The sequence below is a fragment of the Rattus norvegicus genome, chromosome 4 (genome assembly GCF_036323735.1).
Source record: "Rattus norvegicus strain BN/NHsdMcwi chromosome 4, GRCr8, whole genome shotgun sequence".
NCBI classification, from domain to species: Eukaryota; Metazoa; Chordata; class Mammalia; order Rodentia; family Muridae; genus Rattus; species Rattus norvegicus.
The window spans coordinates 15149672-15173948 of NC_086022.1; the positions used below are offsets into that span (position 1 = coordinate 15149672).

The window sequence follows — 24277 nt, forward strand, 5'->3', positions numbered from 1 at the left end:
CTGTCTGCCTTTCTATCCCAGCCATCCTCGGTGTAAGTAAAATAGTGACTTTGTCACGTTGATTTGTACAGGTATCTCCTTTGATTGACTACTGTGGACTTTAGTGTGAATCGCCTGCAGCTTTACAAGCTCTGGACGAGACTCTTTTAAACTGGTATGAATGACTTAGATAGTAGCTTCCTGAAGGTTCTGACTGTCCTGTGAGCTAAAGCTCAGCTGGGAGTCTTAAAGTAAAAAAGGAAGTACTGTGGATGTGGCTGGGGTGGGAGGAGATCTTGTCACTGTCCTTTTGGTATGTCACAGTAAAACAAATTATCTGATAGCTGTCAATTGGCATCAAAATATCTGAGATTTCCGTTTTTTTCTTAAACCCTAATACTATCTCTGACTGGTGTTAGAAGATATACCGAAGTGAATATTTAATTTACAGCTTGAGTAAGTAAAAATGTCTGTCCAGTTCTTGTGTACATGTGACCTTTTCATTTTGCTCTGTTGACGAATGCCTGTTCAGAGCACAGACAGGGTTGGAGGAACTGGAAAGCTAGTTATACGCAGGGAGATAGTCATGCCCAGTGCTTCTAGTGAAGTACGACCCATGAATACACAGTTATGTTAGGAGATGTTCCTGTTTTTCTCCACCCTACATGAAATACCTCCCAGGACAGCACTTGGCCTTTTATATGGAAAAGTCATAAAATTGGATATTAACTTATAATTCTTAGGAATCTGATAAAACACCTCAGCATTTAAACTTTATGTATCTAAAGTAGATGATGTATTTACTTAATTTTTATCTAAGCAAGTAGTTTGATATGTTTTCTCCTATAAACTGCTGTTGTCATTTGTCTTCGAGGTGACAACTCGTGAGAAAGCAGCACTTTGTAATGCAATACTGAAGAGGAAAGTGCCCAGCATGTCACAGATGAATGAGTCTCAGGGTACCATACTCAGACCGTGCTGGACATTCCATATCTAAGAGGAAATGGAATGAGGGGCAAATATGTAAGTTTATAGACCAGAAGTAACCAGTGGTCTGCTAGAGTAGAAATAAGTAGCGATTATAAGTGAGTATGAGATTTCTTTTTATGGTAATGAAAATATTCTGAATTAGAATGTGGAAATGGTTGTACTTACAAGTGTACAAATTTACCAGGAGCCATGGAATTGTATACTTTCAATTGTATACTTTAAATAAATAAATATGTTTCATGGCATCTGTCTAAGTCTATGTTTTAATTTCTATACAAAATACCCAAAAACTGAACAGTGTATAATGAAAAGAAGCTTACTGAATGCTCAGGTCTATGAAGGCACGAACACAACACCAGCATCACTGGTTTCTGGTAAGGATGTCTGGCAGCTGCGTCACAGCCTGCATGACGGACTCATGGCAAGAGGAGGGAAGGAGAAGGAGTAATTTAGCAAGACAAGAAGCCAGGGTTCAGGAGCCAGCCTTGCCTTGTGTAGAACTCTGCTGTCCTGGGAGCTGCCTGCAGTCCAGTGGGAACTGAGTTAGTCCCTTCCGAAGGCATTGTGATCTCAGCTTCTCAGAGGTCCCCATGCTTGGTTGCCACACTAGGGACAAAGCTTCCCACACAGCGAACTTTGAGGTATACATCCAAACTTACAGCATCAAAGTTGTGTATTTCATTTAAAAAGCTTCATAAAAAGTGGTCCTATTTCAGACAAAATTTTAAAAATAAAATCACATAAATACTTAGATGAAATTTCTACATATAGAGGGCTATATTCTGGGTATCCTAGGGAGACAAGAGTCAAATGGAATAGTTTGCAGGATGTTTGGACTCTCACGAAGCTTTCTCCTCTATATATTCACAGAACTATGAGTACCACTTCCCCTTTGTTGTACATAAAGGGGCATTAATATTATTTTCATACTGTCCTAGCAACTTAGATATTTATAGGTTATACTTTTCAAATGACTTGAAATAATTAAGCATTATATCCTATAAATAATAGTTTTCTGCAGTTGAGAAATAAATGTTACCATAGGGAAATTGGCTATGCTGTGCAAATATTACATATAGTAGCATTTACTTAAAACTACATATATAAAGTTGTTACAAATTGAACTCCAGGGGTTGGGGATTTAGCTCAGTGGTAGAGCGCTTGCCTAACGAGCGCAAGGCCCTGGGTTCGGTCCCCAGCTCCGAAAAAAAGAAAAAAGAGAAAAAAAAAAAAAAAGAGTGGTACTACAAATTGAACTCCAAAGATTATGCATATAGGATACATCTCAGTTACGTCTAGTCTTGTGTAAAATATCACTATGTCCAACTGCAGAGATTCTGGGTAAACTGGTCAAAATAGTCCTGTTTGAATTTTTAGATCACAGTGTTGATGTAAAATTATGCATTTTTATTCTATTACAAATATAGTGAAGGTCTTGGCAAATGATGGTCAGTCGCACTTATGAATGGAATCCAGACTGGCTTGAAAGTTTGTGGCCCTTGGGCAGTACAGCCTCAATCTCCTTGTCACTTGTGTTCTAATCTTTAAAGGAAGGATAGGAGGAGCTTGGTTTTTGTTATTTTTTTTCTCTTGGTGGGGGTCAGAAAATTCTAGCATATTATCTGAGAGCTTTAATATACAAATATAGTTTTTTACTGGGACATACCAAAGGAAAAGTAATTAATTTCATGATCACTGTCAGTTGTCACATTTGCAAAAACTATAATATATATTAATTTTCATTTTTGTATGAACAATTACAAATTTATCCCATAGAGAGATAGGTCCTTCTTGTACTCTGAATCCTAATTACTTAAATGTCAAACAGGAATGAAAGCGAAACACAAAACCCACGGTCTCCTTGGAGTTGGAGGTAACGTCTTCTGCTTCAAGGATTGTTGGTAGGATTAAGTGTCACTGTGTAAGGAGCTGTCACAGTCCTTAGTGTCTCGCTTTGAGTTCTGTCTAGCCCTGGCTGAAATAGTACCAGGTCCAACCGCAGAGATTCTGTGCAACTGGACTCAGCAGAATAACACGTTTTGAGTTTTTGGATCAGTGTTGGATTAAAATTGTATGTTTTTATTCCAGCTTCGTGCTGCCCGTGAGTGTTGTTGACTCAGTAGCTGGCAGCACTGACTGAACACTTACCTGCGTGTTCCGTGCTGCCTCAAGTATGTCACACACACACTTAGTCATCGCAGGAACCTGTGGAAGGGTTTACTGCCCTTATGCTGATTTTATAATGAGGAAAGGAAGGTTCCAAGAAGCCCAGCGGTGTCCAGTCATGTGAATGTAGGGTTAGTGAGAGCTCAGACCTAGCTGCTCTGGGCTGTCTGTAACCTGCCTAACCGTGACTCCACAAACAAAGGCGCACATTTCCACTTTTGGCTTACTTGGCTACAGTTGTGAAAAGTGGCACTAAATGTGTCCTCTGTAGCTCATTCCCTACTTGAACTGCTATCAAAAAGTTGTAGATGCTTAAATAAATAGTAGCAGTAGTTACTTTATTAATGCACTTGGCTTAAGGTTTTGCTAATTTTATTCTCATTTCTTACTATTAGCGTGCATAAGCGCAGGCGTGCATGCCGTGGAGGCCAGCTTTTGTGAGAGGGTGCAGGCCTGCCTTCTTCAGTCAGTTCCAGGGATGGAGCTCAGGTTAGCAAGCTTGCCCAGTTCATCTCATCAGCCCAGCAGGACTTTTAAATAAAACATACTGTCATTTTTGCTTAACCACCGGCTTCTTTTCAGAAATGGGTCCTTTTGTTACTATCCGAGTGTTCCTGTAAGAAACAGATGCTGTAGATGGTTCACTGTGGCCTCTCAGTGCAGTGTAAATGTGAGATGTATGGGGCTTCTCCCGGGTAACCTGATGCACTCCGTCTCTTGCGGTGGAGGTGAATGGATACTTAGTAAACGTAGGAGCACTCTGACTTCCCAGGCAGGAACTGCTGTCTATCCACGGTCTCACGGCCTTTTGCTTTACACAGATGTGCCATAGGTTTGTGTGGGTCAGTCTCATCAGAGCCACAGGAGAGAGAGGTGTTCTAGGATGGCCCTAAGGTCACTGGGTGACAGGGGTGTTTTGATCTCAGAATAATGCCTCATAGGTGGCTCAGTATGGCTCATAGATGACATGTGTGGTCATGACCACATGTCAGTGAGTGGTGCATGGCTGTTTCGGTGACTCAGAAGTGTTGTTCATTACTGATAGGTTATATGGATTACTATTTTAAACTATGTACAAAGCTTAGAGTATTTTCATTAATGGTTGGGAATGCTATTTCTTATACTAGGTGGGGTTATAAAATTCATGGGTTTTGGAGATTTTCCCCATACATTTGTTATAAAAATATGAGCAACACTATTTAGGGATTAAAATAAAGATGAAGGGAAGTCTGTTTGGTCTTCTACTGTAGTTTACTTAGAGCTCAGGAAAGTCTTCTACTTTTTAAGACCAAACTTTATTTTTCAGTAATATATAGATTTTGAAAGCTATTTTAACAGTTTAAACAATTTTACAAATAATTTCTACTCTATGATAATTGAAATGACATTTATCAAAAATATAAACAATCAGCAATTGAATGGTGTTGATTTAGCTTTCAAAACTTTAAGAATTAATATGGTAGGTTTATTAGAACTTACATGTTGAATTTTGACCCCTTGTTTGATAATAAAGATATATTTGAACTACTCTTTTATTGTTAGTAGAATACTGAATCTTTTCTGTTCTCACTAGTAGAGTCTTCATAATTCATGATCCAACGTTAGTTTAAATAGAAAATTGGACCTCAAATTATCTTTGCTCAGATGACTTTGTAGGAGAAAATATTATTGGGACAGTACTTCAGTAAACCCACTGAGAACATACTGCGTGTCCCAGCAAGCTGGAAAGTAAACAGTTGTTGTAAATTATGCAGGACGGTGTTGGTTTCCATTACAGCAATACTCTCTTTCAAGTTGGGCCAGGAAACAACGCTCCTGTACCCTGCTTCTGCTTCTCCCAGCACATGTGAACTGCCAACCACCAACAGCCTAGATTTCCGAAGGAAAGGCCAGCCTGGCCTAGTTACATTCTTCACAGCAGTGTATACAAACATTTCTTCTGAGCTTGTAGTATTAATCTGTTTCTTTCTGTTAGTCATACTTTTCTTTGAATTTTTTTTTTGGTGGTGGGGCGGGGAGAACTGGCTAGAGCTGGATGTCTGGTTTTAGGTCTTTGTGGGGGAGGGGAATATGCTGGATCAAATAGCATGGACCTGGAGTGTGGGAATCACTTCAGAATACAGTAGAACTTCAGGCCTTTATGCTTAGTGATCTGATTCTCCCTAAGTGTACAAGAGATAGGAATGGAATTAACTAGGTACATGCTTTTAAGATTTAATTCATCAAGACCTTACATATTAAAGCTGTTAGCTTTCCATCAGAGAGTTAATATGGGACTTGAAATGATCCAGTGTAACTAACGTGTGTTACTACTGCCTTGAGAATGGACTGAGGGGAAGGACAGTCATGGCTATTTTTGCCTCTTAGGTGGCAACCATTGTTTGTTATGGAGTTAGGAAGGTTTTCTTTGGCTTCCTCAGCATCTGGCAGTCTCCCAGTCCGCTCACATCTGCCAGTCAGGCTGTCTCCCCTCTGCTCCCTCTGGTCCTGTGTGAGCCAGCCGAGTGTCTTCTGCTACAAGAGCCTTCCCTGGAGTACCGGTGCGTGTGCGTGGACTGGCTTTTCATCCCTTTTCTCTTTCGAAATGTTCTGTGTCCTTTTGTGGGATTTACATTTTTGACAGTTAAGTTTTTTAGCTAAATGTTTCTCCAAAACTCAGAAACCAAAACTCTAATGTGTTTTCCCACCGAGACTTTATTAATGATCATTTGTAGCTGCTTTCTCCACTGCGTGGTTCCTTCTCCTCAGTCTTCATGTGAGGCCTCTGCCTAGTCCTAACCTGACACTCCATTGCTTCTTGAGAATATGAACTATTGGCTAATCCCGATTTTCCTAAATGTCTTATCACAGTCAGAAAAGTAATACATGACTGTAATAGGAAAATGGGAAAAAAGCAGGAAGTAGAAGAGAAGTTGAAATCAATTTCTGTTGGGCATGGTGGTCAAGTGCAAGAACTAGTTTCTATGAGTTCAAGGTTAGCCTCCTCGACATAGTGAGTTCCAGACCCAGCCAAAGAGACCTTGACTCAAAAACAAACAAACCAAAAGCAGGCAAACAAAATCCCATCAAAGCCCAAATCATACAATTGCCCTCTGGTCGTTTCCACTCTGTGCTGATGGTCATAGTCAGGGCCGGTTGCTGCACTCCTTTCACCCTTTCTCACCCTTGGGGGCCCTCCACACCCTACTTGAACCTTGCTGTCCATGCAGTGCCCCATCACCTTACTTGCCAGCCCCAGCCAATGGATGTCAGCCCTCAGTACAGCGTCTCCCTTCCCATCCCATGGCATTCTGTGCCTGACCCTCTCTTCCCTGTGTCTGGTTCACCACTGGATCTGGCAACCTGGTTTTCATCCCTAACCCCGGTTCATCCAATTTGCTGTAGCAATGAATTGTTCTGGACAAGTAAGGGGGTGGGGCAGGGAGGAGGAAAGGAATTAATCAAGATTAAACAGTGTATATATCTTAAGTGTGTAGCAACAGTATATTGTAAGGTATTTGATGGCAGAGGGCCTAGTGCCCCAGTGTCAACAGTGGAATTTGCACATGAATTCACACCCTGCCGTCAAATACCTTTCTGGTTTCTAAGGCTCTCCTTGACTTTGAGCCTTCTCTTCATTTGAATATGTATTAGCTGTCCCTATACTGTGTTCTGGGTTTCTTCCAGTTACTGTTTTTCTAGAGATGATCAAATAGGCAATGTGACACACACAGTTTTTGCTACTGAGTTCCAGACTTTTTATATTTTTATCCCCTGAATTTGGGTTACAATTTCTAGTTGTCTTTTTGTAACCTTTTGTTTTATTGTGTGTAGAGTCCCAGTACACAAGCCACCCATCCCCACCTTTGTTTTTGTTTTTTGTTTTTTTTTCTTTTTTTCCGGAGTTGGGGGAGTTGGGGGACCAAACCCAGGGCCTTGCGCTTCCTAGGCAAGCGCTCTACCGCTGAGCTAAATCCCCAACCCCCATCCCCACCTTTGTTATGCATATCGAGGTCTGTTTTATGTGTTAATGCCATCCCTCCTTGATAGTGTTTATTTGGTTCTTTTTGAATTATATATGTGAATATTTAACCATTCAGTTCCTGGATAAAAGACACCCACACAACCTTTATATTTACATTAAGCCTTAAACCGCACAAGAGCTGGGCAGATAGCTACCCTCTTTGCTATAAGAGTCTGCTTTCCTATCGATAACCCTGAGTGTGTGTGCATGTGTGCGTGCGTGCGTGTATTATCATATTCTTAGGGTTAGTGCGCGGTAGGGTGTGGTTTGGAATGATTGTGAGATTTTTGCTGGTTATGATTAACAGGACAAATGGAAGCGTCAGTAATTAATGACATGTTATTACCTCTTGATTAGAAACTGTTCCCCCCACACTTTTATTTTGTGTTAGTGTAAGCTTGCATGTAGGTGTGTGTGCATGTGTGGAGGTCATAGGACAGCTTTGAGGAGTTGATTCTCTTCTTTTATTATGGGTTAGGGAAATTAAACTCAGGTTGTTAGGCTTGCTTGACAGATGACTTTGCCTGATCAGGAATTTTGCTGCCCCAAGAAAAAGTCATATTCTCCATACCAAGGGATTTCAAATCCTTTTAAAAGTTTCATTTGCATTCTAGTCAACCAACTTTATTTTTCTCTAATAATACCTTTTGTTATGGAACAATCCTGGTGCTGATTGATTAAAAAAATAAAAAGTAGTTAAATCATACAAGTTTACAGGATGTAGAAGTATATTTATTATACAACTTAGAATTATTTCTTCAATTATACTTCCTTCTTTCATTAACTTCCTATACTACCGGGATTATAGTGGGATATTTAAAACATTAAAATTTATGTGTTTATTTACAGGGGAGCATATATGCACTACTACATGTCTGTGTGGGTTAGAGAACAATTTGTGGGAGTCACATCTCTTTCCAGCATGTGGGTTACAGGAACTCAGGTCCTCAAACTTGGCAGCAAATGCTTTTACATACAAAGCCTAAGTATTTGGCTTTGTATGTAAATTTTCCAATGACTGTGTCGAAAACTTATGATTCTGTTTTTTTTTTATCATTATTTTTTTAATTTTAAACAAAAGTTGAGTCAAAAGAGTTAGAATCTGGTTAAAAACAATCACGGAAATGACTACTCACAGGTTAGAGGCTGCAAAGGTGTGAATTCCTCAGGCCACACCTTTTGGTCATTGTCATCCACAGTGAATGATGTCACATGATTAAACCTCTCCCTTTAGTCCTCACTGAAGTCATCTGACTGTCTGACATGTGAGCATTGATTCCTTTGGTAAAGGGAGACATAACTTAGACACTTTTAGATTCATCTGAGAGGCAGTGGTTACAAATAAAACATTGTGGAAAGCTGCGATTTTCAGAGCTTTGTTTAAAAGCCAGAATAACTGTTAATTCTGGGCAGTTGATTGACAGGTTCCAGATTCTGCTGTAAGTGTCCAGTGATTGCACGGTGTGCTTCACAGAGAGGAGTAGAAGTACTTGTGACAGTTCTCTGGTACCCACCAGGGCAGTGTGATTTGGAGCACTGCAGCGTTCTTTCATTGATTTCTATCATTGGCCTTTTAGTATTTCATTCTGGCCTCCATTGCTTTTCTTCCAACTTTATGTCGTATTCTTAACTCCCTGACTTTTTATGAAACTTACAGATGGATCATTATGGCAGCATAAGCCGCAGTTTAGGAACCCCGGAGTTGATTACTGCGAAGGATGGCAGTAAGCCATCTCTCCAGCCCCTCAGACTTTCTTGAAGTTTTCACTTGTCTTTGAGATATTGTCATGCATTAAACTGATACATTCTTGCAAACAAAGGCAGACATGTAATCATCTGATATTTGCCATGGAGGGATTTGAGCTCTCTGTATTAGCTTTTTTTAAAAAAAAAATAACACTTGATATTTATGAGAATTAAAGACTTGTTTTTCAAATAATATTCAGAAAAATAGGAGCATAGTAATATTATGGGGGAAAGGTTTTTAGTTTGTGGGAGTTTAGTATGTCTGTTTATTAAAGGAATTAGATGATTAAAAGTTATGAGTCCAGGCTGCCTTTCACTCTTCTGAAGTACATTTCTGATCTTTTAGCCTTTTGTATTATCCAAGCACCCAGGACGGTCACACAGTGGATAGCTACCTTTGGGAAGATTCCAGGACGGTCACACAGTGGATAGCTACCTTTGGGAAGATTGATGCTACTGGCTCTTCAGCCTTTTGATATCCGAGCTGCTGATCACCTGAACGAAGTGACCTTAGACGTAATTTAGCCCCTAAAAGTAGCTTTTGAGCTTGTTTCTCAGAACCACTTGCTTAGAATTCGTACATGCTTCCTGTTTACTGTTTTATCACCTCATCATTTTAACAGACGTGTGTCTGATACACCAAATATTTCCAGTTGTTCTGTGGGAGTCAGAGCTGATTGTTACAGTTACTTATGGCCGTCTTTCTCTGTATCCGCTGGTCTTCTCTTTTTTATCTTGTATTCCCAGTCCTCCCTCCTCTCCCTCTCTGCTTTCTTCATATTGTCCTTTTGTATTTTGTTTATATTGTGTGTAGAAAGATACAAACTTGACAATCAACAGCAGAAGGGGATGGATTCTTGTTAGTGACTGCGGTGGTAGACATGAAACACTTCCTTTCTTAGATGATGGATTCACAGTGCAGCTGGAGTGGACCTGGGTGTGAGAACTGGGTTCCCCAGTGGTATATGCCGTATACAGTGTGGGTATACAGCTGGTCTTTTCATAGGTGTGAGGGACGGTGACTGTTTTTTTTTTTTTTTTTTTTTTTCTTTTTTTTTCGGAGCTGGGGACCGAACCCAGGGCCTTGCGCTCGCTAGGCAAGCGCTCTACCACTGAGCTACATCCCCAACCCCGGGACGGTGACTGTTAATAGTTCCTGGGTCCTTTGTATCTGCTGCATACGTGTACAGTGAGTGTGGCAGTGTGTTAGCTGCAGGAGTCGGTCGTGAGTATTCATTTCAATCGTACGTGTTTGCCATTATGAATTCTTTATGTTTCTTTTATTTCTGTATTGATTTAAGGATGCTGCTGTGCCCTTGTTTTTCTTGTTTTTTTTTTTAATTTTCACGTATAAATACCAGCATTTATTCATAAAAATAAGAGAAAGGGGAAAATAAGTTAGATGAGAGCGTAATAGAGATTTAAAAAAAAAAAAAAACAAACTTCAAAAAGGAAATGGATGTCTCTACACTCCCCAGGGGTGCTGGTACTCACAGGGATTAGGATGTCAGACTTGGAGGATGAGAATATAGTTATCTTTACTGCCACTGTAAGGAGGATTGCAAGAAAGAGAGGATTGCTAGACCTGCTGCTGGAGGCCTGAAGCTGTAGATAAGGATGAGCTTGAGCTGCAGAGGGCGGAGTGTTGTGTGGTCCCAGGAGTGAGAAGCCTGACTGATAGTAGATGAGCCCTGCTTCAATAAACCCAGCCCAGCCTACTGCCTTCAGATGCCTCTAGGACATGGCACGAGTGCTGCTAAAGCTGCTCACTGTCTTAGAACTAGAGAGAATGACTGGTCACAAACGTGAATTGGGATCCCAGGAGCTTTCACTCCTGTAAAAAAAGCAGTGCACTCCCTCCTTAACACCATCACTCACGACAGCGTTTAACAGTTCCTTATCGATATGACGCAGACACAGCCTTATTTGCAGTTATATTAGTGTGCTTCAGATCGCACACTTTGGAGGACTGAGGGATGCACAGGGGAACAATGACAACTCGTATGAGATTACAGAGTCCAAAACACTAAGTGTTTTCCTAATTGTAGATGTGCTGTCTGTGTAAGATTCCTGTCCTACCCGGGGAGTATCATTGCAGTTGTTGTTTTAGATTTTGGATGACACTAAAGCAGGGATGTGGTTAATTTCTTCATGAACTTTGATGAGAATTGTAGTTGAACTTGACCCTGCCATTGAATTTTATGTAGCAGAAATACAGAAAGAACAGCTATCAGGTTTTGTGACTTAGACCGTCCAGGTGCTTCTATGACAGTTGCAAAACAGAAACTGAGAAGCCTGTCAAGTCATTTGTATGTTGGCTGCTCAGCTCTGCATCTTGTTTCTGATCCATGGTCCTGAGACCCACAATGCATCAATTGTAGTGGGGACTGCCCTTCCTCTCCCCATTAGTCTCAGAGTAGAAGTTTCTCCAGTCAAACAACCCATGTCATCATATGGGTTCCATAGGACTGCCCTCCCACCAAGCCTTTTGGGTTGCTCTTACAAGAGTATCTGAGTATAAAGTACCTCAGTCTTCAAAAGGCCACCCCCTTATACACTGCTCTTATACGGAGCCTGTGGTTGTTGGCGGTGGTGCCTTACGTTAGACTGAGTGTGGTTTTAGGGTTGTGGCAAAGGTATCTCTGTGTCTGTGTACTCGAATCACCTTGAAATAAAAGTGTTCTTTAAAACAGAACTTGGGCCGTTTTCACATATGAAAATAGCATTTGGAAAACAATAATTTAAACACATTAGTATGTAACTCTCTAGTAGTTTGGGTTATTGGTTCACCAAAATATTTGATGTGTTGGAATGGTTGGTTGTACTATTTTGTTTTATCTGTATGGGTGCTTGGCCTTCATGTATGACCAGTTGAGCATTTTTTTGTTGTTGTTTTTTTTTTAGGGTTTTTTGTTTGTTTGTTTTCGTTTGGATACAGAGAATTAAGTGGAATCTCAAGACAGTAAGATTTAAGCAAATAATTTAAATAAACACCAGAGAATGACTGCTCATCCTGCCCTGGTCAAAGCTGAGTTCAAACACCTTTCCAGTCCAGTAGGAACAGACAAGGAACCGTATCTTGCTTCTTGTCTTTTGACCTCTCTCCCCAGTTTGCTGACTTAAACTGATGTGCTGGCTCACTTCTGTAATCTCAGCACTCGGGATGCTGGCCTAGGAGGTTGCATGAGCGTGAGTCCAGTCAGGCTATGAGCTGTCTGAAAAAGAAACAACCCTGTGATCTTAATGTCGTGAGTTTGTCATTTGGGAGATTTTGTGTTTCCTCTTGTCCATACTAATACTGTAGTAATTTTGTTTATTTAAACTGGTTTTCATATTGACTGTTATCTTGTGTTTCTTTTTAACCTCGTCCTCATATTTCTGTAATATCCAGCAACGGTACCGTGAACCTGGAAGTTTTCATTCTCTACCAAGCAGCAAGGATGCTGCTAGTACTGGCCCTTCTGTAGGCAGCTCACTGAGAGCCATGCAGCACTGCGCTGCGCTGCCCGCTGTCATCCGTGGCAGAGCCACATCTAAGGAGCAGGAGGAGCATTGACAAATGCTCACTTAACACAGTGTTGTCTTCTTCACAGATCGGAGCCTATGATCAACAAATATGGGAAAAGTCTGTTGAACAAAGAGAAATCAAGGTACCAGCTTTGTTTTGTTTATTCTGAAACATTATCTAAATTGTCAGTCACTTTGTCATCCCATTGTCTTTACTATGTTAGCTACTATTATTCTGTCTGACCCTTTAAGACATAAGCCTCTGATTCCAGTCTTGTCTTTTTACTTTGCTTTACTCTGTAGCACCTTCCCTTCTTTTTACTGGTCATGTTTTGCCAGCTTTCCCCCTTTCACCTGTCACCTTCTACTTCTAGTTTGCTTTTCTTCCCCCTGATGCTGTCCTTGCTCTGTACAGTTTATTAAACTGGTAAGTGTTTCAGGATGTTCGCCCCCGCGTGATTCTGCGAGCGCTGCTGTGCTTCATAGGAGTCTGCTTTTCGATGCTACTAACAGAGTGACTTGGGTGCAAAAGAGTTGCTGAATTTCAAAAGGAATTTAGGAAAACAGACTATTGACTCAGATGCTTTTAGTGGGCATTTTCCTCTGGACCACGCGATTACTGGTCTGATCCTTATAGGATGTTCTCGTACGCTCTCTTGCTGGCATGAAAAACAGTTTTAAAACTAATTTGTTGTCTCTCAGCATTCTTTGATAATAAATTTTATATATTTTCATTTGCATAGATACTAATCAGTATGTCCTTGCACGAGCTAAGTGTAATTTGGGCCTGGAGAATGTTACTGTAATCACTTGCCATTTTCTATAGAAATATTAGATTAAGAGCTAATGTTTATAGATACTCAAAAATCTGCTCAAAAGATTTCTCACTGTTCAGCCTGCATCATCTATGAAAGAGCAACTAATTCTTTGATATTTAATAATTTTAATCTTTAATGTTTTTATGAAGGATACATTCATTTAGCAAAGTCCTAACATTTTAAAATAAGACTAAAGGTCATGTGGATGGAGAGATGAATAAGCTATAATTTCTAAGGCCAGTGTGTTATTATAGATAAGATAAAATCACTGAATAGATTGGCCTGTGTGCATTCTTTGCAGGGCCATGCAGAAGGAAATGTGTGAGGAGGTTAGGGAAGATTGCGTAGTCAGCAGCTTGTAAGAGGAGTTCGACACATGGTGGACAGATAGGAAAGACATACCAGATAGATGAAGGGCATATGAAAGTATCCAGGAAGGGAGGGAGGGAGGGAGGGGACACTGAGGAAGGAAGCCTTGAGTATGTGACTTGGCAGTTGGGTTGAGGAAGAAGATGAAGGTGATAAGCAGTAAAGCAGGAAAGAAGAACAAGTCAGCATGTGAAGGCTGTGATGGGAGACCTTACCCAAGCCATAGCTAACTTTGTAACAGCTGGGAAGACACGGACGGGTTTTAAGCAGAAAGTTAAAATTATATTTCTATAAATTCCTTAAGGCAGTGATAGGTATGATAGGAAATATTGGAAGAGAGATTTAAAATTGTTTTGGAAATAGCCAGGCAGATCTTGGGAGTCCTAGGCATGTAACCTTTGCATATGGATAGATATGTATGTTGTACATATTAGGTACTATGTGTATCTTCCTTAGGCATTTTACATATTATATAGATAGAGTCTACGTATAAGTAGACTTTCATTGAATGATGAAAAAATGGCCAAGAACAGAACATTGAAATGCCAGTATTTAATGAGTATGAGAAGACAGAAGGAAAAATAGGAATTCCATTAGCAAAGAGTCTGATGATGTGTCAAGAAGAGCTAAAAGTGAGGTGCCTGAGAGAGATGGCTTAGTGTTTACGGGGTCTGGCTGCTCTTCCGATCTCTCAGGTTTGCTTCCCAGCGCAGTCCAGTTGCAGGGAGTTGTACTCTCCTGGCTTCCAGGGCCATTGCAAGTACATGGAGCACAGACACACATGCAAAACTAAAGTCAATATTCAAAACAAAAAAGAGGATGGGGAAGAGAAGAGAGAGTGTAGAGAAGAAGAGCTGGACTAGGCAAATGAGTAAGAAAGTTACAGAGCTGCAGTTGCTCAAAAAAAAAAAAGGTGCCGAGAAGGTTGTGGAGAAAACAAAACTCCATTGCCCACGATAACTGTAGCAATGTAAATTAGTACAGCCAGTACAGAAAATCCAAAGTGAAAGTACCCTCTTATCCAGCAATTATTCAGAGTTATAAATCTGGAGGAAATAAAGTCAGTAGTCCGTCAAGGAAGTATCCAAATGTCCATACTTTTTTTTTTTTTTTTTTTGGTTCTTTTTTTTCGGAGCTGGGGACCGAACCCAGGGCCTCGCGCTTCCTAGGCAAGCGCTCTACCACTGAGCTAAATCCCCAACCCCCCCAAATGTCCATTCTTATTACCACACTATCCACAATAGCTAGGAAGTGGGGATCTAAGTCTCCCACAATGAGTGATGGCTCCCCGGTATAGGGGAGCAGTTATGCAGCCATAAGACAGCATTGAGTCCTATAACTTATAAGCATATGAATTCAGTTGAGCTAGTTTTAGTTACTGTTCTTTTGCTGTGATGACACACAAGGCAACTTTAAAAAGGAATCATTCAATTGGGGATGTTTTTTCCAGTTTTCGGGGGTTAGTCCATGATCATCGTGGCAGGGCGCTTGCAGGTCTATTGAACTGTGCATGGGGTCCCCATGGAGGAATTAAAGAAAGAACTGAAGGAGCTGAAGGGGTTTGCAACCCCATAGGAAGAACAACAACATCAACCAACCAAACCCCCACAGAGCTCCCAGGGACTAAACCACCGGAGTACACATGGACAGACCCATGGCTCCAGCTGCATATGAAGCAGAGGATGGCCTTGTTGGGCATCACTGGGAGGAGAGGCCCTCAGTCCTGTGAAGGCTCAATGGAAATGCCAGGGGGGGACCATTCTCATTCCAACCACTAGAGAGCTAACTATGTTTCGTGAAATAAGCCAGCCATAGAGCAACAGGAACTGCACAGGCTCATATGAGGATTTGAATATTCTCATCATAAATAAGTGACATGCCTGTTTACCGTGATTTAAATGTTTTGCAATGCATGCCTCAAAACATCACATGATGCCCCATAACTATGTACGTTTATGAAGTTTATGGAGGGTATAAGGGTCTGGAATTAAACGAGTATCAGTGTCCTTGGTAGAATATGAAGGTGATGGTATCTCTGAACACAAGCTCTCTAGGAGTTTCTATGTCATTATCCATGTACGTGGAACCTTCTGGAACTTCCTGCCCCAGGGCTATGGCTTTCTTGGAATAGATTATCAGCTTCCTGCTGAAGCCTGCCTGACCCTTGAGGATTGGTTACACGGGTACTCCTGCAATCTTTTTCATATGTTCCTGAGTGCAGTTTTCTGCCTGCTTTCCTCGCTTCAGCCTCTCACAGGCCAGGCAGGCACTCTCCACAAGGAGCACCCGCAGCCTGTACTTCCTGTTATTTTCTCTTTGAAGGCTCGCAGTTATAGTTAGTTTGCAAAGCTGTGTTAATTTATAAAAATGTATAAACCAAATAAAATAAAAAGCTTAATCCAAAACAATGTAAACTTTCCATTAATAATGTCCACTTAATTAGAATCATGTCTTATGGAATACTCATACCCTTGGTGATAGGATCTCTTATTTTTGTGACTAAAATTATTAATTCTTTGGTGAAGGTTTTTGCCTAAGATGCTAAAAATATTCTTAAAGGCTACCTTCAAGTAGCTTTTACTTATTTACTTGTTTATTCATTTTTATTTTTGAGATGTGGTCTCACCGTGTATCCCTGGCTGGCCTCTTACTATGTAGATCAGGATAGACTCAAACTCACAGAAATCCACCTGCCTTGCCTATCAAGTGTTGGGATTAAAAGTATGTCATCATAGACTCACGGTGGATTTTACTGAAGCTGGCAGCTGTAGTGTGGCTCGACAGTACAGTGAGTTCAAAGTCACGTCACAAGATGTGAGCCAGGGGATGACTCTTCCACCTATAAGAATAAAACAACTGACCGTGTCCCGTACAAGGAGGCTTAGTTTTAAAATGATCCTGAAAAAAACCTGTAGGTGTACAGCAGTGAATGATGCTTCAGATTGACAGAAAGGTTGTTATTAAATTGATAAGGAAAAATTATAAAAAATAAAATTTATAGCTGTAAATTTTTTTATACTAATAAAGACAAAAATCCCTTTATAAAAATTTGTAGAAGTTAAAATGGTTCCTTACTATTAAAATTGTATTCAGATGTGCAGCTTAAGAAAAGGCCGAGAACATATATAGTCTCTGAACTGCTCGATAGTGACAGTAAATAAAATGACATGGCTACAGTTGTTTATTATTATCATCATCACCAATCTTCCTCATCCTACTTTCTAGATAGTCACCATGACAACCGAGTATGAATACTGAACTTCTGGTGGGTCCTTTGGGCCTTCGTCACTACACCACTAACTAGCTAGTCAGCACATACTATTATATGTTTTTCTCCTGAAGACACTACTGATTTACTGATCACCGTGTCTTGTAATTCTAGCACCAGAATTGCTGAGGACAGGGCATCAAGAATTCAAGGGAAGCCTTGGTTACATAGTGAATCCAGGCTGGCCTGGTACAGGAGAACCAGTCTACAGACACTTTATTCAATGCATAGCACTGATTTCCTTAGTAGCTCTCTAATTCCTGCCTAAGCATAAATTACCTGACCTTTTCTCTGAAAGCACGCCACAGTGTACATACACTTGGCAACATTATACAACACTGAAGACTTGTCCGTGGACTTTTTTACACAACAGAATTCACACACACACACACACACACACACACACACACACACACGTTAAAAACACTAAGTAGTTGGTATGAAGGACAGTTGGTAATAGCAGTGGGTACTGAGACAGGAAGGCAGTGTGCTGCTCTGTGGAGCTCAGTTGGAATGTGTGTCAGGGGATCTTAAAAACATGTGGGTTTTTGTTTTTGTTTCTTGTTATTGCCACTTCGTGCATGTCAAATGAGACAGAACCAGAGAGTATGTATCTGAGTATAAGTAATAGTGAATGAGTTTGTAGCTAGAGAATTTGCAAACATGAGGACCAACCGTATAAGGAAATACTGTTACTGTACTGTTCATGCAGAACCTTCTCCTTTGTTTCGTTTGTATCTCTGTGGAGTTTCTAACCTGAAATGGGCAGAACACGTGAGGGGTTCTGATGCTAACTGCAATTTCACTCGGGGTGCACTCTCAGTTCAGACATGTCAGTTAACTCAGATTTATGATGTCCTCTGCTTGCTCTATGCAAAAAGTTGTTGGCTTTCAGGGGCCATTGTCATGGAGTGGGACCAGAGGACCACTGCACAATTGCTTGCTTTACTGAGAGATAATCTGACAGTCCTTTAAACCCTGTGTCATCTCTCAGCAATTGGTTCCTGAGGACTTTAGTCTAAGCTTGTCCAGTTCTTAGCTTAGGATAATTTATTTTCCTCTAGTTTTGTTCTCCCCGCTAAGTTTTGCCTTGCACTCTTTAGTGATGGCAGAAATTTGGTGTTAATTAAAATCCACTAATCTCGATTTTAAATTAATTCAGTCTATGACAACTGTTTTCCATGACCTCTCTTTCTGGTCATAGTATCTGAAGTTCTGAAGCGATGAGATGATGACATTACGGTCTGGTCAGTAGTTGGCAGTTGAGATGTCCACCCTCTTGGTGGTTCTGCTGGTATCACCCTACGTGCTATTACCTGCTGAGAAATCTGCACCTCGTCCTGTCCTCAGCGGCACCTCCAGCATCACATCTTGAGTGCGTTGGGCCCAGTTCTCCCTTAACCTCACTCTTGTCTTACTGGTCTAAGGCTGGCAGTCTCCTAGGTCATCCAGGGCCTAAGCTGTATGCTCATATTGCTTGGTGTATGACGTCTTTGATTTGAAAGTTTCCTGTCCATAATAAATAGGCTTTGCATGTTACACGTATCTCTAATCATTTCTTTTGGAAAGTAATAAAATTTGGAATGCTGTAATGTGTTCCATTTGTAACAAATCTTTAATATATCTTTTTAGTTAGCAGGTTATTCAGGATTTTGTTTTAAATTGAAACCCTTATATAAGTTTGCTATTTTGTATTTAAACTAAATATATTTAGAATTCTTAGACTGCTTTGAATATATTGCAGGGCTTAAGGAATAAACCAAAGAAAACAGCACATGTGAAACCAGACCTCATCGACGTTGATCTTGTGAGAGGTGAGTCTGGGATGAGTAACTGCAATGCCATGCACAGTGCACCTGAGAGGCAGACAGCTCACAGTAGTGTAGATACGGACCTGTGCAGAAATAAAGGCATGTGCAGTGTACACGAGGGCAGCAGTAGCATACATGAGAGAAAATAGAGACACCAACTTGGTTTTCCTTCCTTGAAATATGATTTCAGGGAATGGTGTAGAAGAATAACAGTTCCTGTTTGCACAGCATACCAAGGACTTACTATTCAATTTAAATTATGGTTAGGTGTTGTGGCAGATAGCTAATGACCCTGGCACTCAAAACAAACAAACAAGTAAGTGAGCGAGTGAGTGGGTGAGTGATTGAGTGAGTGAGTGGGTGAGTGAGTGGGTGAGTGAGTGGGTGAGTGAGTGGGTGAGTGAGTGGGTGAGTGAGTGGGTGAGTGAGTGGGTGAGTGGGTGAGTGAGTGGGTGAGTGAGTGGGTGAGTGAGTGAGTGAGTGGGTGAGTGAGTGAGTGAGTGGGTGAGTGAGTGGGTGAGTGAGTGAGTGAGTGGGTGAGTGAGTGGGTGAGTGAGTGAGTGAGTGAGTGGGTGAGTGAGTGGGTGAGTGAGTGGGTGAGTGAGTGGGTGAGTGAGTGAGTGGGTGAGTGAGTGAGTGAGTGAGTGGGTGAGTGAGTGAGTGGGTGGGTGAGTGGGTGAGTGAGTGGGTGAGTGAGTGGGTGGGTGAGTGGGTGAGTGAGTGGGTGGGTGAGTGGATGAGTGAGTGAGTGGGTGAGTGAGTGAGTGGGTGAGTGGGTGGGTGAGTGAGTGGGTGGGTGAGTGAATGAGTGAGTGGGTGGGTGAGCGGGTGAGTGGGTGAGTGAGTGAGTGGGTAGGTGAGTGGGTGAGTGAGTGGGTGGGTGAGTGGGTGAGTGAGTGGGTGAGTGAGTGGGTGAGTGAGTGGGTGAGTGAGTGGGTGAGTGAGTGAGTGGGTGAGTGAGTGAGTGAGTGAGTGAGTGAGTGAGTGAGTTGGTGAGTGGGTGAGTGAATAAAAGAAACAACGTGGGGTTGGGGATTTAGCTCAGTGGTAGAGCGCTTGCCTAGGAAGCACAAGGCCCTGGGTTCGGTCCCCAGCTCCGAAAAAAAGAACCAAAAAAAAAAAAAAAAAAAAGAAAAAAAAAAAAGAAACAACGTAAAAACCCGGTCACATTTGGTAACTCTATCTAATGTAGAACTAAACTGTGTAGATCATGCTGGCTTTAAAGTCACCAAGAGTCACCCAGCTCTGCCTCTCGTGTGAAAGATACATGAGTACATGTGGAGGCTGGAGGTTCCTCTGGTGTCCTCCTGGACCATCACTTACTGAGGCAGCGTCTCTTCCCTAGCCTAGAGCAGTCGCTCTCAACCTTCCTAATGCTGTCTGCCACCCTTTAATACAGTGCCTCCTGTTCCAGTGACCCCCAACCCAAACATTATCTCCGCTGCTACTTCCTAACTTTCCTAACTGTAGTTTCCTACTACATAGTGTAGCTGCTGTAATTTCACGACCTCAAAGGGGTTAGAACCCACAGGGTGAGAACTGCTGGCCAAGAACTTGCCAGTTTGGTTCGTTTGCCCCCAGGCATCCCTTGTCCGGTTTCAGAGTGTGGGATTACAGCTTGGCCACTCACTATGGATGTCGGGCATCTGAGCTCCAGGCCTTGCTTTACTCAGTGGGCACACCACACCCCCTTTACTAATTATAATTCCTAATGAGTTAAAGTAAGTCCTAGCTTACCCTGTTACTTCAGCTGATAAACGTTTTCAAAGTATATTTTGAATATGATGTCTGAATGAGTAAGATTGCTTTTTAAAAATGACCACTATCCCATCTTAGATATTTCTTAGTCATAGAATAGAATAAAATTATATGCCATTTGTTGTTTTTCAAACATTGAATTTATTTTTGTAGGCAGTTAAAGGTTGGTTCGTGGAGTCTGCCATTATAATTTACTTTTTTTCTCAGGGTCTGCATTTGCTAAGGCAAAGCCTGAAAGTCCTTGGACGGCTCTGACTAGAAAAGGGATTGTTCGAGTTGTGTTTTTCCCCTTCTTCTTCCGGTGGTGGCTACAAGTGACATCGAAGGTCATCTTCTCCTGGCTTCTTGTTCTCTATCTTCTTCAAGGTATAATTAAGTAATGGAAATATATGTGCTTTTTATTTTGAGGGTGTTGTATTTAATGATATTAAGGCTTTGTTCTAAACATTTTCTATTATTGTGCATGAAGTAGCTATTGCTATATTACATACAAACTATTTGAATATTAAAAATATTTAAAGGCAGTAGGTAATGGGGCTCGAGTTAGATTCCTGGGGCCAGTATGGTGGCATGGGAGAGAGAGAAAACTAATAACCCAGAGTTGTTCTTGACCTCACATGCTCTTTGTGTAAGGAGTGGGAGGTGGGAAGAGATGAGAGAGAAACAGGGTTTTAATTAGATAAAACCTTTAGCATCCACCACACATAGATATTTACCTTCCTTGTGTAGCATATGCTGACCTTGAACTACAGATTTAGCTTCCTGAGTTAAGATTATCACTGGAGGGCAGCATGCCTGGTTTATCCTTTTGTATATTTATTGTTGATAGCACTCTGCAGTTAACTTTCTCTGCAGACAGTGTGGCTTCTTTCCTGTCTTTACCACTGTGATTTGATCTGCGCAGCCACTCAGTAAATGCTATTTCAGATTCCTACTTAGTATCTACAGTAACCCGGCAGAGTGGGAAGACCGTCACTCATCTACCTGTGTGGACACGGCACTTGGGAACCTGAGGCTCTCTGACCTCACTTCTCCCATAGACGTGTGGTCACCGAGAGCTGAGTCTAAGCACTCCGATCCCATAGCACAGATCCAGCATTCCATGAACATGCCTTGTCTGAGGGTTTTAAACTTTGATCAAGTGCTAGCTAGGTCTTACAGTTTTTAAAGACTATTTACTTCAAGTGTATGTGCAGCACATGCATGCCTGGTTCTCCAGAGGTCAGAGAGGATGCTGCACCCCCTAGACCCGGAGTTACAGGCTGCGGGGTCCTGGGGGCTGAGCTTTCTATTTGGTTGAAGCAGCTCTGGTGGAGTATGAGTGCTGCTCTGGGTAGGGCAAGGATTGCCATGAGTTCCAGGATAGCCTGGGCTGCTTAATAAGACTTCGTCTCAATAATAACAACAAAAAGGAAAGGGGGCAATTTTTGACTTTTTAAAACTCATGTAGATATCTTAAAACAAAACAAAAACTCATGCCTAGAGTTACTAACATTGTAGTGAGCTACGATTACATCTATGCCGAAAGTAGAAGAACTAAACCTGTTTCAGGAGTGTACAGGGTTTGTGTCCAGAAAGTTGAAGGAATGCAGACATGGACTCTTCTGTGTAGTGCACTGATTGACATTGATGAGGGGTCATTGGGTTTCCGGGGAAATATGTACAGGCACATTTGTGGATATAGAGCCCTGGGTTAGCTCCCCAGCACCACATAAACAAACCTGGGTACATGGGTGCACCCCTGTACTCTCACCACTGGGGAAGCAGAGGCAGGAGACTTAGAAGTTCAAGGTCATCCTTGTCTTCTTAGTTCTGGCTGGGCTGAGAAACATGAGGTCCTGTCCCGGGCTGCAAAACCTTGAGTAGGAACAAGTGTTTTGTGACTTTACCAGACACTTTCTAAAAGACTTCCTTATTGTGTGTAACAGAATAAACGTACTTGAAATTAGTATGATTTTTTTTATTGTGACCTAACCAAAAATGACCTTAGATTCGAATTCATATAATTTTTATGACAAAGCCGAGTGTGTATATTTTAGTGTTATCTATTCCAACTGTATTACTAAGTACCATGGTTAGGCAGTGGCCAACAATAAAAGAGTTGAAAGAGCCTATTTGGAGTGGAACAATGGTGGTGATGGTGTGTGAGACAATATCTCACTGTTTTCTGGCCTAACTGGATCGCCCCATGTAGACCAGCCTGTCCTTTAACTCAGGTCAGCCTCTTGAGTGGCGAGATTAAAGGCATGGTGCCACCATGCCTGGCAACATGGATGAACATTTAATTTAGGAAAAGAATTTAGTAAGAAGTATCAAAGAGTAATTTTTAAAGTTTTGAATAAGTGACTCCAGATCTACAATTAACTGTGTTTTCTCTCTCCATTTGTAGTTGCTGCAATAGTGTTATTCTGTTCCGCCCCTAGCCCGCATAGCATACCTCTAACTGAAGTGATTGGGCCAGTATGGCTGATGCTGCTGCTGGGAACTGTGCATTGCCAGATCGTGTCAACGAGAACACCCAAACCTCCTCTAAGCACAGGCGGTAAAAGAAGAAGGTACTGCTTGTCAGAAATGCAGAGATCTGTTGTGTGAATGTGGGATTTTAAAAATTTTACTTTCAGTATTTTATTTGTGTGTCTGTGTCTGTGTGTGTCTGCGCCTAGGTTCCTGTATGCAACCAGGAAGGCATCAGATCCCTGGAGCTGGCGTTGCAGGTGGTTGTGAACTGCTGGATATGGGTGCTGGGAACTGAACTTAGGTCATTTTCAAAAGCAGCAAGTGCTTTTAACCTAGGAACCATCTCTATAGCTGTTGGGATCGTTCTTAACTGCTCTTGACTTCACAGAGTCTAATGTTAATTTACAAAGTTACTCTTTCAGATCAAACTGTGAACTCCAGAGCCAGTTCCGAGGGACCAGGCTTCTGTGTGCTTACGGCCCACGTGGGTATCACATGTCTGGGTTTGTTCTTGCTGTAGTAATCTTTACTTGATTTTCTTGAGGTTCGTTTCTAATTGGCAGTACCGATACAGGAAATAGCTGTTATGTGGAATAAACTAAGTTCCACTACTTTGAAAGACCCTGTGTCTAGCAAAACCAGAGCCAAGAACAAACAGGCTGTATGTGAAATGTCACTGGAAGCTGTTAATAATAATGTGTGCTAACAAGGCAACATGGCAAGTCTCCTCAAGTCTCCTCGCCGGCTTCCTAGGTCAGTGCTTCTGCTTTAGGATGCTTTGGAACAACGTTTCTTTCAGACACTGTGGTATTATTCATGGTTTGGGACTGTTGAGATTTCAATCCATCTCGGTTTTGAAAGGTAATACCAACATGAAGTAAATCACTTTACTTTTTTAGGTTATAATTCTCCAATCTAAAGCTTCCTTCATCTACAGAGAAATAATACTCACATAGGGAAGGATTGGTTTTATAAGTATCTTTCCAGTATTATCCATACAGTCGCGTATACATTGGCTGCCAGTGTGTGTCTGAGCGAGGAATAGTATCCTAATAATATCCTTGTATTTATTCAAATTGAACTTGAATATGCACCATTACACATGCTTCACATTCTGTCTAGTACATTTGAACTTCGTGGTTGATTAATAAGCTCCTGTGTTCTGTAAACTTTTTGAAGGTGCTTGAATAGTTGTTAAAATTTTAAACTACTCTCCACTCTTAATGTGTTCTGATTAAGGAAATTAAGGAAAGCAGCCCATTTGGAGGTCCACAGGGAAGGAGACGGTTCTAGCACCACAGACAACACCCAGGAGGGAACGGTGCAGAGTCCCGGCGCAGGCGCCCCTTACAGTGTGGGCTCGGTCTTCAGAGATCTCTGGCACGCGGCCTTCCTCTTATCAGGG

At 41.5% G+C, this 24277-nt stretch overlaps 1 protein-coding gene and 1 long non-coding RNA gene across 9 annotated transcripts in view; both read left to right on the top strand.

Annotated features, from left to right (window-relative positions):
* Phtf2 (putative homeodomain transcription factor 2) overlaps positions 1 to 24277 on the top strand; it is a 115343-nt gene that overhangs the window by 42331 nt on the left and 48735 nt on the right. For 6 of the 8 annotated variants that reach the window (XM_063285715.1, XM_063285711.1, XM_063285710.1 and 3 more), the window contains 5 exons: positions 12478 to 12534; positions 18591 to 18660; positions 20623 to 20781; positions 22805 to 22970; positions 24112 to 24276. In XM_063285715.1, the coding sequence (XP_063141785.1) occupies positions 12478 to 12534; positions 18591 to 18660; positions 20623 to 20781; positions 22805 to 22970; positions 24112 to 24276 (617 nt within the window). Of the gene's footprint in view, positions 1 to 12477; positions 12535 to 12765; positions 12819 to 18590; positions 18661 to 20622; positions 20782 to 22804; positions 22971 to 24111; position 24277 lie in introns of all 8 variants that reach the window. The other 2 variants (XM_063285713.1, XM_063285714.1) reach the window with 1 other exon arrangement.
* Positions 1452 to 10326, top strand: LOC134486554 (uncharacterized). Its single transcript, XR_010065754.1, has 2 exons — positions 1452 to 2101; positions 2234 to 10326. It is a non-coding gene; the product is annotated as an uncharacterized LOC134486554 (long non-coding RNA).